General features: G+C 41.3%; 1 protein-coding gene across 4 annotated transcripts in view; it reads left to right on the top strand.

Annotated features, from left to right (window-relative positions):
* Window positions 1–13,302, top strand: part of dclk1a (doublecortin-like kinase 1a) — a 42,435-nt gene extending 29,133 nt beyond the window's left edge. For all 4 annotated transcript variants that reach the window (XM_068715992.1, XM_068715991.1, XM_068715994.1 and 1 more), the window contains 11 exons: window positions 6,532–6,613; window positions 7,491–7,663; window positions 8,242–8,361; window positions 9,978–10,124; window positions 10,830–10,963; window positions 11,124–11,201; window positions 11,371–11,467; window positions 11,558–11,638; window positions 11,735–11,848; window positions 12,083–12,156; window positions 13,145–13,302. In XM_068715992.1, coding sequence (XP_068572093.1) covers window positions 6,532–6,613; window positions 7,491–7,663; window positions 8,242–8,361; window positions 9,978–10,124; window positions 10,830–10,963; window positions 11,124–11,201; window positions 11,371–11,467; window positions 11,558–11,638; window positions 11,735–11,848; window positions 12,083–12,156; window positions 13,145–13,202 — 1,158 coding nt within the window. In that variant the 3' untranslated portion in view covers window positions 13,203–13,302. The remainder of the gene's footprint in view (window positions 1–6,531; window positions 6,614–7,490; window positions 7,664–8,241; window positions 8,362–9,977; window positions 10,125–10,829; window positions 10,964–11,123; window positions 11,202–11,370; window positions 11,468–11,557; window positions 11,639–11,734; window positions 11,849–12,082; window positions 12,157–13,144) is intronic.
* Window positions 13,303–14,358: the final 1,056 nt, after the last annotated feature.

Raw genomic sequence — 14,358 nt, 5'->3', positions numbered from 1 at the left:
AACTCTAAGCCTGCTGCTGATTAAGTTCCTTCTCCCTCTTACACAAACACTCGCACGCTCGGTTCACCTCACCCTCTTACATTCACATGCAGACACAGCACTGTATGTGAACCTGTCGCGTATTCATTTGGGCCACAGCATGCACGTGTCTTGTGTTTTCTCAACCATACTGATACTTTTCTACCTGACAGCAGGGGTACAGCTATGATTTATTTTGCTATTACTTAGCTATTTATTGGAGCTGGGACAAACCTTTTTTAGGGAACAAAAGGCAAGAATGTTGTTGGAGTCAATATATTTTTAATAGAAGACAGAATATTGAGTGGTATGTGAATTATTTCTGTACGTAAATGAGTGTGTGTAGGCTAAAATCAGCATAGCATAAAGAATGAATCTCTTGGCCTCAGTAGCTTCTGTCTCGTGCTACATTTGCCAGGAAGAATTAATGAATGGTGGAGAGTCTGGCCCATCGGTGATGAGGTTACATTGATGTGAGATGAAGGTCAGCCAGGGACAGATCAGGGACACGTCAGATTTGGGTTGGAGCTTCTGAGAACAGAACAAGGTGCACTGGAACTTCCACAGTCATCTGTTTAATAGAAATAGGTCACCATAGATTTCAGCGTTGAAAGGGAGATAAATAAAGTGCACACATTTATGAACTCTCTCTCTTTCTTTCTGTCTACCCAGTTTCTGCTGCTCTGTTATTTCCTTATTTAACTTAGAGAGGTGAAGGAGGGCTAACCAGATGTAATGAGAAAAAGGAAAAAAATATTGCCCCATCCTCTCCACATTGAACCACACGACATGTCCTTTTGCTTCTGTCCACTTTTCTCATCAGTCATCACAAATTAGCTACAGTATGTAGTGCAATCCTGACCTCAGTGATACTGTCGTTAAATTCTAGTTTTATAGTTTCACAAGCGTGTATTTCTCAACGAGAGATTATTTGGGTCTTTGCACTTGCTGGTACTCTGTACTAAGCCTGCAATGGCTTGGCTGGAAGGAAGGGAGGAAGACTCACAGCCCATTATCTCTCCTCTCCACTCTGCAGCTTCACACTCTTCAGCTATATGGTGTAATTCTCTCGCCACTTCTTACTTTTTCTATCCGCCCTGTTAGAGATTCAGTCTCTGTCTCTTCTCTCCCAAACAGTTTCTAATTTCTATTTCACTCCATCTGTCGCCGATTGTCACTTCCCCCCAGCCACCCAGCTCTGCAACCCCCCTCTCATTTCCTCATATGAAAGGGTATTAACTTCACAGGGAGAAATTATATTCCATCATTTCCCCTGTAGATTAAGTCTAAGCTTCTTGGGGAAGTAGGCGCCAAGTTTGACACTATATTAGCACAGTTCCTCTCCCTCTATGTCACCTCTGTGAAAACAGGCATGAATAATCACAAATATTGAATACGCATACCCAAATCTTTTTTTATTGTTGTGCTAACAATGGCAAGGAAGTGCCATTCTCACCATAACACCTAAAATGCATAACTCAATCTGACCAAACCATGACTCAGAAATGACCCTTTTCCTTCAAATATAACTTGCATTTTTAACATCCGGGTTCTTCAAAGAACATCTGGGGCTCAAAAATGACTGAAATATTGTTGAAATGTCAGCCTACAACACATTGAAAGTTACCATAAATCCATTTCCTCAGCAGCCACAGAGCCTCAGTGACCTACTATGAGTACAGCATTTGAATAGTTCACCTCGCTGGACCCTGCATTTAAACACTTAGAAGCACTTTGCTGCCTGATGTAGGTTGCTCGCACAGCTCAGACCATCCTAACCCATTTCCCCGGGCAGAATACACAGACATTGCATTGCACTGTGGCTTTTCCATTTCCGTTGCACACATTACACAAAATCACTTATTCGCTCATGTATGCTTCAGAAAAAAACACTTTTGTACATGAAATCCCCATTTGTGCACAGGCAGTGGATAACAGCTTGATGCACATTTACACATGTTATGCGTTTTATACTTTTGGTAAACACTAGTATAACCAATTTTAATGCATTTGCAACAGATGCATGAAAGACTGGTCTACATTCAGGATGCCATCCATCTCATGTTTCTCCTTTGCTTCTTAGAGTCCTTTCAGGGCCACTTGCCTCACCATTTTCATATTGCTTTGCAGTAATATTTGAATTTAAACATGCAGACACACACTCTGCATTTTGTTGTCTGTCAATATGCGTTAAGCAGGTACAGATAAATCAAATGAGCTGCTGTGGTCACATCTCTTCCCTGTTGTCTGTTTCCTCCATTAGATGTGAAAAACAGACAGGGAAAGAAATCATTAAAAAAAAAGACAATACTCTGAGCACAGTGACCGACAGATTGAAAGCAGGACAAACAGAAGGTCTGTGATGCCAATATAACAGCTGTGATACAGTCAGGTAGCTGTTTGTATTAGCGTATGACAAATAGAGAGTGATAATTGTCAACCATAGTATGTCACCTACATCCTCCTCTCACCGTTGAGTCATTCACTTCTATAATCCTTTGAATTGCATGCTCCATTTCTCATTATTGTCCATATTTTGTGTTGGGTGATTCATAATTAAATGATGTGTGAACGTGTGTGTGTGTGTGTGTGTGTGTGTGTGTGTGTGTGTGTGACAGAGAATGAGAGAGCAGACTGAAGGTGTGTTTCATGAAGTTGTTAATTATTGTCTCATCTCATCGTGTGTTGTTACTAAAGATTGTATTTGGTATTCGGTTGTATTATATTTCTGATTTCCTGTCGTGTTGATGTCATTAGAAGGCTTGTCCAATTTTTGTTGCTACAGTGTATCTGCCAAAAAGACTGGCTGCAGCACATGAGGAAACTGTGGAAGATTTTGCATCGCTGCAATTTTATAGTTTAAACATTGTTTCTTCAACATTTTATTCTTTAAATTATTCACAAATAATTCAAATCTGGCTTTACATATCTTTAATTGGTAACATTGCTTTTTGCAGAGGGCTCCAGGATATTTTTTGCACTCCCATTTACATACATGTAAGATATAAATGTGAAAATTGTCTGTGTGCTTTATCACAGGCAAGTTATATTTGATAACCCCGTCCATCATTTACATTTTGTGATATTTTTTTTTCATGTATGGCCGCCAGCTCTTCTTGGCTCATTTGTTTCTGTTTGTACTTTATTTGCTCTTTCTTTAATGTATTAATTTCCATTTGTTGATGTCATCATTAAATTCATTGTCATTTCATTTTCATATTGTGTTTTTCTTCTCATGCTCCTCATGTGTGTTGATTAACAGTAACATCATGTTCATGACATACAAAAACAAACAGAGATCATTTCCAGTAGATGTAGGATGATTATGATGATGATGGTCGGTTCTCCTTTGTTAAACTCGTGTCTGTATTCAGCAGAGCAGAGAAGAGATTACAACACAAACTCAGTCCCAGTGGAGCATTCATCTCCCCAGTCTGTTCTGGATGGTTTTTTTTCTGGCTTAGAGAGGCCAAGTCTCCTGTTTTTTATTCCCCCGTGAAGCATTTAATCACGTGTCTGTGATTCTGCAGGATTGCGGTCCATACGGATTGTGATTCGAAAACTTCACTGTGTCCAACTGGCAGAGCAGAAAGACTGAATCCCATAACACTGGTGATCTCTTCAGATGAGAGTCAAATTGATTATGTTTCCTGTCCGTCTAGACACCAAAATAAGAGCCAAGACATATTATCTCCTGTACCTCGTGTCCTTATGAGAGGTAGAGTGGGAACTTGGGACAAAACAAAGTACCCTATTTCTATCAAATCTTATTAGACGTTTTTCCACCGAAGCAAACAACAATAAATCCTGCTTCTGCTGGATATTGCGTGACAGTGAAAATGACAAGAAATACTGCTGTAGAGGAGGTTTGGCTCTCTCAGCCTGAGGCACAGAGAGAAAGACAGCTTTAGGATTTGTGCTGTAATCAAATTCAAACAGGGTCATCGAGGATGAAGCTAGCATTACTCTTTAGTCGTTTTTGTAAATGTGTGACTGACTTCCTTTTAATAATTTCTGCTGTTTGACGTCTGAGATGATACTCCATGTTTAAGGTCAATCATGGACTTCCTGTTTAATTCACATTTATGCGCTGATCAGTATTCAGTCGCTGAGTGTTGCCCGTGCCGGTTTGAAGAGCAGTGGTTCCAGTCATGATGTAAAAGGTTTGTCCGTGTGTATGTGTTTTTTTGCTTTGTTTTTGTGGTGTGAGTCATAGCCAGAGCAAAAGTGAAGAGATGTCGAGCTAGGAATAGTGTATGTTGTGTTGTGCAACAGGGAGAAAGCTGGAACAATAACAAGACAGTTCCTGCCACATATATAATGATCAATATCAACCAGACCAGACTCCATACATCTTTCTCACAGTCTCTTTGTTTGTCCGTCTCTCTCTCTGCCTCACAGTCTCTTCTCACTCTGTCTGTCACTTCATCTGTCTCGTAGTTTTTCACACAGGAAAGAGAGACACAATGTTCATAGAAGGGCAAACCTACCTCCCAGACCGCAGACAGGAAATGGCCATATATAGGCTTCTGTCTCCACTCTGGAAGTCTCATAAGCTGCCTCTCCTCTCTCTTCTCTGTGAGCAGTTTCCATAGCAACAGTATTTTGTTTCCCTTGGTGGCAGGAAGGAAGAGAGAGATAGGAGTTCAAAATGAGACAGTGAGTAGAGGACAGGGCTGGATGTGGGATAAGGACACAAGAGAGGTAAATATTTGACTCGGGATGAGAGAATAAAGAAGCAGATGAAGGATGTTTTCTAGATAAAGCACAGGAGGGTCATTGGCTTTATGAGTATTAAGTGGATTTTCTTGTTCCAGGATGAGTGCCCGAGCAAAAACAACATTGCATAAACCAAATCTAGCCTGACTCACAGCTACATTCACCTGGGTGGCTTTCAGATCACAGCAGTGGAGATGAGTAAACGAGCTGGCAGTTACTTGAGCTGAGATATAGGGCGGTTCAGCTTTGTAAATAGTTTTCAGTTCTAAGTCATTATGATGGTCCATCTCCTATTTCTGCCATGACAGCGAACTCTCCAGGCTGTATCACAGTCTGACTGGATAGCATAGATATAAGAGGTTATTTCTAGTTGTTGAAAATGCTCTATATAAAAGCATGTTATCAGTTTTAATTTGACACAGTTTGCCATAAAAGCAATTGTTGATGCCAAATTTGCCATACTTTTAATATACATATCACCTTTTTCCTTGTTACAATTTCTAGGTTATTATCATAACAAAAGGCAGCATCCATTAATTCAGCAACACTCTTTAGATCTCCTCACTTCGAAGGACTCAGGACTGATTGATGTGTGAGTTATGTGGTGTATATTCACCACGAGAGAGCATCAGAAAAACTACACCTGCACTGAAATGAGAGATGAAAGTAAAATGTATCATCAGACAACATTATTCACCAACAAACTGCTAATGCACTGCTCTCTGATGCACATAGATTGGCTCATCTCATCACATACATAGTGCAGAGCATTTACAGTGCAAACTGCACATGTTAATAATTCACATCGGCAAGCTTATATTTTAGAGGAATTATGATGGTGTCCAATTCAATCGCTGGCCAGGCTGCATGTGCCAGCTGCACCTGCAGGATTTATTCGAGCACTGGAAACCTCCCAGACTACAAAGATTTTGCACATCTGTGTCCTCAGGACTGACTGTGAAGCCGGAGAGAGGAGACGAAGGAAAGTGAGAATTATGTTCATCTTCCAAGCGAAGCATTATCACATTGTTCAAATGTAGTAAAATAATGTGAAGCCAAGTTTTGGAGTCAGGGAGAAGAGAAAGATGGACAGTAGAGAAGTGGAGGAAAGACAGAAATAAGAGAGGGGTAGATTCTCATTTACAGTCCCGACTAGATCCTCGCTCCCTGCCCTCGGTGCTTCCATGACAACCAGACAGAAGGTTACGAGGTGGAGGGCGTAATGAGTTTTTGTCTTTAGATAGATGCAGACGCTGCATCTCTTTCCCCCTCAATGACCTCCTAATCTCCAACCACATGAAAGGCAGTATTCATCCGCCTTTATTATTGTCATCAAAACCTTTGTTTTGAGGTGTTATTGAAGGTATAGTGAGGAGTAAAAGGAAGGGACAATTAGGAATGACTTAAAGTTCTGTGAATAGAGAGGAGCTTATTGGGATTTGATTGTCTGTCCACCGTGGGCACACACAGGTTGTTTGCTGCATAAGTAACCGGTTTATATTCAGTTTAGTAGCTTAAGTGAATCTGTACACACAACACAGGGCAGCAGTATACAACAGACAGACATGCAAACTCAAAGACAGAGTTAAGGATGTTCTCAGGATGAGATGAGTAATGTCCTTTTGTTTATTTTTGGACATAACTTACATTTTGTTTCGGCTGGGATTGTAGCAGAAGGAACTGTTTCATGCTGTTTTGTTGCGTGTGGAGTGGATTACAAACTACTTTGTGTAATAATAAAGGTTTAAATAGTTGACGTCCTGCTCTCTGTCTCCCCCCCCTCCCTCTCTGCAGGGGTCCCAGGGTTCTTCCACCTCTCTGTCTTCCTCTAAAGTTTCCAGCTCAGTGGAAGACAGGGAGGTACCTGTTACTGAAGGTGAGGAAAATGATCGCTACAAGAATACCCCATCTGTCCGTCAGTGGGAAAAGGCGATGTACTCGCAAATATCATGCATGTCTGAATCATTTTCATGACCTTTGATGCATCTCTCTCTCCCATCTCTGTGTTGTACATGCTGTTCTCATCACCTCCGTTTCTCACACTTTCCCCCTCCTCTGGTGTTTTTCTTCACCTCTCTCTCCATAAACTCTGTGACACTACAAACAATGATGTGCTGGTAAATATTGTAAAGGTTATAACGAGAACTGTATTCTTTTATGTTGAGTCACAGACCTCTAACATTTTCATCTTTGATTTTATTCATCTATAGAGGACCTTCTCAAATGTTATAAACCAATTAATTAAGTCATATATAACTGAATATTGACAGCATATATACGTTTTGTTTTTTTCTTCTATTTGCCATTAAAGAGCTCTCTGTAGAGCGTAGTGTCACCATCATATTTAGAGCCCTCATTGGCTTTGCAATTAGTTTGAAAAATGATTTATAACTGATAAAGGATCTACTGTATGTTTAAATCTAGTTTTAATATTCTATATATTTTCACCTATCTGTGTTATTTGTATTTATTTGTTTTATATCAGTCCCTTTGCTTTTTCTTTACTGTTTGATCCATTTATTAATGTATTAATAATCTGCAAATAAATGTACTAATCCAACCTTTGTGTCCGGTTAAATATCAATGAATTCACTGTTATTAGCAGGATATGCTATAGCTTTTAACAAGGCTCTTATGTTCTTATGTTAATTACCTATTAAACCTGTGAGTATACAATGAATTTTTATCAGCTTGAAAAAAAGTGTAAACTTGAGTCCCGCAGCCACTCTAAACCTTGTTATTCCTCTCTGCAGCTGAAGTTCTAGTCGATGAGGTTCCAGCTGTGCCGTCCTACATATCAGACCGCTACAAGGTGGGACGCATGTTAGGCGATGGAAACTTTGCAGTCGTCCGAGAATGTGTGGAGCACTCCACAGGACGGGAGTACGCTCTGAAGATCATCAACAAGGGCAAATGCAGAGGCAAGGTAAACTATGACTCCAAAGGCAAAAGGGTCCTGTGCAAGGCTACCCCACCCAAGTAGGAATATTGTTGCTTGGCTTAAATGTTACTCATGTAAACAAAAAAAGATTACTTGTATTCAAAACTGCTAAAATACAAAAGTAGCTCTTTTGAAGACGACTCTAATTATTTAAGTTCAATAAAACTAAATAAACTAAGAAAAACAATAGTTTGCAGTTCATCAGTTTACACAATTTCCATGTAGGAGTAATGTAACAGGAGATGGAATATAAAGTACCTTCACCTACACCTTGAAAGCAGATTAATCTTGATCTGTGTCACTTAAAGAGCAATAACCACAGTCTGAAAATCCTGTTTTCACTGACCTCCAGCAGTTTAACTTCTTGTGTTGCTTCAGCAATGAAGAAGTGTACTCCAGTGTGTGTCAGCACTCCATGACTGTGAGGTGTGGTTAAAAGTGCAACAGAGCACACTTCCCACCTCATCCATCACCCCTACAGCGTACATCCAGTTAAGATCCACTTTAGTGTTTCAACAAGTTTGTTTCACTTGGCTAAACTCAATTTCAATTCTTATTTCTAGGAGCACATGATCCAGAACGAGGTGGCCATCCTCCGCAGGGTCAAACATCCAAACATCGTCCTGCTCATAGAGGAGGTGGACACTTACAGCGAACTCTATCTGGTCATGGAGCTGGTCAAGGTGTGTAGCCATGTTTGCATACCGTACTTGCATGTTTACGTTTGTGCATCATCTGCTCTGGTTATAGACAGGCTGGAATATTTGGCCATACTAACATAATGGATAGATGCATTTTTAATACGTCGGTGATCATTATCCCCAACTTGAGAGCGACAGAGAGGACCAGGGTGGCAGAGACAGCAGACCAATCTGAAACATTCAGCTGGTGAAGCAAATGTTGAATTCCAAACAGTGACACTGTGGGATTGAGAGAATCGGTCTGTGGCCCGAACCGCTCATGTGTTCACATTCTTTATTCTCTCTTGCTCTCTGAGTCAAGAAATGTTTGTGCATAATTCAGGAGCCAGGAGTGTAATCCATCTGTTCATGTTGTGGTGTAGAGTACTACAGAATATAGATGAGAGGCAATCTGTGGAAGAAGTGTGTGTACGTGTGAGCGTGTCCAAAGTAGGAGGATCGAGAGGAGGCTGTTGATGAATGAGGTGGAGAGAGTCTCTGCCAGAGTGGCAGGGACAGAGAGAGAGAGAGAGACAGATGGATGCATTGAAAGGGGAAGCAAAGGGTAAGAGCAACGAGAGAGGGAGAGAGATGGCTCAAAATATAGCCAAAGGTATACACATAGTTTTGTTTTCTTTTGCCTGGTGCTGTTGATCGGTCCCCTAGTTTCAATTAAGGAAAAACTTTAAATTTCAGACAATAGTATGCTTCTAACTTTTTGGCAACTGTTTTTGCTTCAACATGACAAGGTCCATAAAGAAATAGTTTTTCGATATGTCATGGAAGAACTTAACTTAACTACAGAGGCCTGACCTCGACCCCATCCGACCCCATCTGACACCTTTGGGATGCCACCAGTGAGCCAGGCTTCATCACCCGCAACTGACCTCACTAACGCCCTTTTAGCTGAATGGGGAAAAAAAACTCCCAGCAGCCAGGCTCCAAAATCTTGTGGAAAAGCCTCCAAAGAAGAATGGAGGATGTTATAGCAGCATATTAATGTTTAAACCTTTGGAAGTTAGATGTTCTACAATCACATACAAGTATAAAGTCTGAGTGTCAACATACTTTTGACCACACAGTGGGGGTAGAGAAGTGCAAATGCACTGGTGATAGGGTGACAGCGCTCATGTTTAAATAATTGTCCCTATGCAGGCTGGATGCCGACAGTGTGTCTGAGTCTGTGCTTAGAGAGATTCAGCACTATTTTAAGCTTTTGTTCCACTTAATCCTGAGAGAGAGAGAGAGAGAGAGAGAGAGAGAGAGAGAGAGAGAGAGAGTGAGATTCACACAAAGCGAAAAATATGAGGTACTGAGAACTGAGGAAAAAGCGAGGAAAGAGGAAAAGGTGAAATTAAAGGGAAATATCAAAGACAGGGAAGATGTTTCAACCAAAGTAAGGAATAAGGACACAGTTTACCCCTCTAGCTGCTAAGCAAATGAAAACGCTTGCTCAACTTTCTAGCCAAAAACTCCTCTCAGCAGAAAAAGATGAGCAACTGTGAAAACTTGGAAGTGAACCTGTCAGGTTCTGTGTGTGAATACGCCAAACAGAACTCCTGTGAGTTTGTTCTTGATACTGACAACCCGCCCGCCAATCATGATTTTTTTTTCTGCAGGGGGGAGATTTGTTCGATGCCATCACCTCTGCCAACAGGTACACTGAGAGAGACGCCAGCGGAATGCTCTACAATCTGGCCAACGCAATCAAATACCTCCACAGCCTCAACATTGTGCACAGAGACATCAAACCAGAAAACCTACTGGTGAGTTCACACGGAGTGGATCTGCATGTGCTTTTATTGTGGACATGGTCATATATCTTGCCGCAGTATAGCCTCCCTCTTGTCTGAATGAACAGTGAAGTAATATCACTCACTCTGGACTCTCACAGAGGAGATAGATGACTCATCCCTGCTGCCCTCACACCTCCCGCTCACTCCTTCTCCAGGTTTTTTTGCATGTGCATTCCCTCCCTTCTTCTCCCTTCTGTCGACCTCCTGGTTGTCTTCTCATCCTCTTCCCTCAAATGCTGTTCTTCATCCCCTTCTTTACACCGTCTACCACCCAGAGTCTCATTTTACATGTGATCGTCGGGCCAGACTTGTGGAAAGAGTTGTGAGCCATAAACCCAAAACAATTTTGTTTTGTTTTGTTTGTTTGTCAATTTTGAGTTAAACGACGCTGAAACATGCAACTTTAAATTTTATAATATGTATTATATCAGCTTTAAGGTTTGTTTGCAGTCATACTTTATTAAAAGGTGCTACTATAATTTTGGTCACCCCTTTATTGCATACACATGTACCGTACATTAAACCACTACTTCAATAGTGTAATTGCTGATTGAAAGTCAAAGGAAGCGCATACTTGTCTAAAGCCACTACGTGCAGGATTTGCACATTTGTGACTTTGATGCCCCCTAGCACCCTGTAACAGACAACAATGCAACAAGTTTTTTATGTGCTTAGGTGTATGAGCATGCGGACGGCAGCAAAAGCCTGAAACTTGGAGACTTTGGTTTGGCGACTGTGGTGGACGGCCCCCTCTACACTGTCTGCGGGACACCGACATATGTAGCACCTGAAATCATCTCAGAAACAGGGTAAGAGCATCAGTAGCAGAGTTGAAGATACAAGTACAAAATAGAGGAATGACGCACAGGCCATGGCCAATGTATGAGTCATGTCTTAATGCAGTTAGGCTGGAGGTTACAGCTTATCTTTGATATATCTTAGTCATGATATATCTTTGTCTTTGTGCAGGTATGGCCTTAAGGTGGACATCTGGGCAGCTGGAGTCATCACCTACATCCTGCTGTGTGGTTTCCCACCCTTTCGAGGGTAAGCTAAAAGCAAGCGCTACACCACCGAGTGAAAATGACTTTTTACTCGCATTGTGTCACATTCAGAGTTGTGTATGAGAACTAATGGCTTATTTACTCCTGTGAACATTGTTGATCAGAGAAGTATTTTATTTATGAAGGCACACATGGAAATGCTTTGTTTGCAGGAGCAGTGATGATCAGGAAGTGCTTTTTGATCAGATACTAATGGGACAGCTAGAATTTCCCCTACCGTACTGGGACAATGTGTCAGAGACAGCCAAGGTAAATATCTATGTTAGTAAGGACACCATCTGTTTGTGTGTGTTGTGAACAACACTGACTTGACTCACCAATGTTTATTTGCTGCTGAAGGAGCTGATTCGATCCATGCTGGAGGTGGAGGTGGATCAGAGATACACTGCCCTTCAGGTGCTAGAGCACCCTTGGGTCACTGTAAGTACAGCGTTAATTGAGCTCACATCTATTGAGTTGCAATATCTTCCCATAAGCGCTGATTTTTTTCCTCTCCTCTCGCCTTGTTTGATACAGGATGAGGGTCTATGTGAGAACGATCATCAGTTGTCAGTAGCAGGGAAGATAAAGAAGCACTTCAACACCAGTCCGAAGGGCAACGACACCACTGCAGGAGTGTCAGTCATTTCTGTAAGTCACCACTACTAAAATCTACAGAACCCATAAACCAACTGGTCCGACATATCTAAAGTTGTTGTTGAATTGGTTTATACAGAGTTCTATAGTTTTCTGCAACTTATTTTTAAATTAGTTTTTTTCTGCCTCCAAAGACAGATACAACTTTCTGAGTGAAGTTTGTGTCTTGTTTTGTTTTCAAGTGAACTGGTGTTTAGATTGATTGTGCTGGTTTCTCTTTGTATTCAGTTGGATGACAGCTTTTCTATGCAGAGATCTGGCTCGTTGGATTTCTACCAGCACCCGGCCATGTACTGGATAAGGTACGCCAGGTTTCCATAGAGATTAAACCGGGTAGATGGTCACAAACTATCGAGATATCAAAACAAAGCAAAATAGTGTCTCTGAAATTGCTGCCTCCCTCCTCACTGCGTGAAGCTGACTGGCTGCTGCTGTGCTGCCTTGACAGCTTCGCCCCTGCTCTGTGGTCTTTGTGCTTGGCTTTTTGCTCCTTCCCTTTCATCCTGCCTGTGTATATTTCATGCAGAGCATGCATCCTTGTTGTGCGTCTTTTGCTAATGCCTTGTCCTCTATGTTGTGTCACTGTATATCAGTGTCTCCTGGATTTCTGAGTGTGTTAATAAGGAAGTGTGTCTCCTAAATCTCTCTGTTGAACATGTACAAAATAATGTTCAATGTTTTCACTGAGCAAAAGTAACTTTCTGTTTACACAATTTCTTTGTAAATGCTGCCTTCCAAAGAAATAACGCTGTTTGCTTGCTTGTTCCCTGCCAATTTAAGTGAGTTTTTTTGATTGATGTCATGCTCCCTACCTGGCTGCCTCTAGAAATACCCGAGCTTGCTATTAAGCTGCCACTACCCAACTCCTGTTGTGTGACTTTATCCACCACTGATTTATGGAGGACCTAGAAGTTCATGTTTCTAAAGGTTCATAGTTATAATTGTACTGGCTGATATCTACAGTACACAGACAAGATTAATAAAAAATGAATGCATAAATAAACACAACAATTTGATCTATTAATCTGCTTAAGGTGCTCACTAAACATAATTTAAGAACTGGGATGTTGAATCAAAGCTTTTCATTTAGGTTTTGATTTAATATATTTTGTATTTTAATACTATTTTTGCTTTTGTTCATCCCTCTTCTCACTGTCCAATTTAATATCAATTAATAGCTTAAATAACATGTGCAAGGCTCTCCTGGTCCTCCATACTGGATTACTATGCGACCAGATCCCGGCATCAGAGGATATAATCATAATGTTCTCCTGTTCCTCCCTCATTCAGGCCACCCCTCTTGATAAGGAGGGGCAGGTTCTCAGACGAGGACGCCACCCGAATGTGAAGCCACTGCCTTTGCAGATGATGCTAACAGTGACAACAGTAACAACATCAACAACAAAAACACTACGGGCGGAGCCCCCCAGTTGCCTCCCTGGCCTGCCCATGGCCCCTCCCTCTCTGACCCCTGACACTTGCTCTGACACTTCCCCGAACCTCAGCCTCCCACCTGACTCTGATGACATCTCCATCAGCTCAAGCAGTATCGTCTACTCCCCCATCTCGCCCTTCTAGAGAGGGGAGGAGGAGGAGGAGGAAGAAGTAAGCAGGGAAAATCCTCATCCATCTTCTCCCTCTATGTGTAGGAGGAGAAGGAGGAGGAGGAGGAAGAGACGTCAGCTTCCCCACAGTCTCTTTTTTAAGGCTGGGGGTGAACAGGGGAAAACCGTGGAGGGAGGAACAAAAAAACAAAAAACTCAAAAACTCCGCTGAATATATCTTTCCAACCTGGAGGAGTGATCGATCAAAGGGTGGATAGATGAAAAAGTGGGTTGAGAGGTTGAGATAAAGAGGCAACAAGAAACAGAGACCATGAAGAAGAGGGAAAAGGTGGAATGAGGCGAAATACTTTTTTATTTATTTATTTTCAACGTTCTCTCATCTGAGCACATGTTGAACAGCTCAAGGAGCGAGAAAGGGGCGACATTATCGTTTACCCTTCTGTGATGATCCGGGCTCAACATGGAAACTTCCTTATGATGGAGCAGCTCTACAAGGCAATATGAGAATATGGACCAATGTTCATGTTTTATTGAACCTTATTTATTCATTATTTAGTTACTGCATTTTTTATATGTATTTCCCTTTTTCATAAAGAATACTTCTTTGTTGGATTGTCCTAAGAGCTAGCAGGAACGAAAATAATGGAAAAGTGTGTAGAAGTAGAGCTCAGAAATGTTGAAGTAGGCTAACGTATAGGTTAATGTGGAGAATTGAGCGCTACAATGTGTAGAGAAGTGTTTTTCTTACAAATGTGTTAAATACAGTGTTCAGATAAATGATCAAAGACAGCATTTGTGCTATAATTCTGTGCACCACACAGTATTGGCGTTGCCTTCCTGTACTGTTGGATTGCAGTTTTACAGTTTACATTTTACAGAGACTGCTATTAAGACAATAATGGTGCATTTGATCTCTCCATATAATTGTGTTAACTGCTT

This window comes from Cebidichthys violaceus, unplaced genomic scaffold, assembly GCF_023349555.1.
Source record: "Cebidichthys violaceus isolate CVI_PGR_0920_01 unplaced genomic scaffold, fCebVio1.0.p SCAF_20, whole genome shotgun sequence".
NCBI classification, from domain to species: Eukaryota; Metazoa; Chordata; class Actinopteri; order Perciformes; family Stichaeidae; genus Cebidichthys; species Cebidichthys violaceus.
This window is presented reverse-complemented; position numbering and strand designations above follow the sequence as displayed.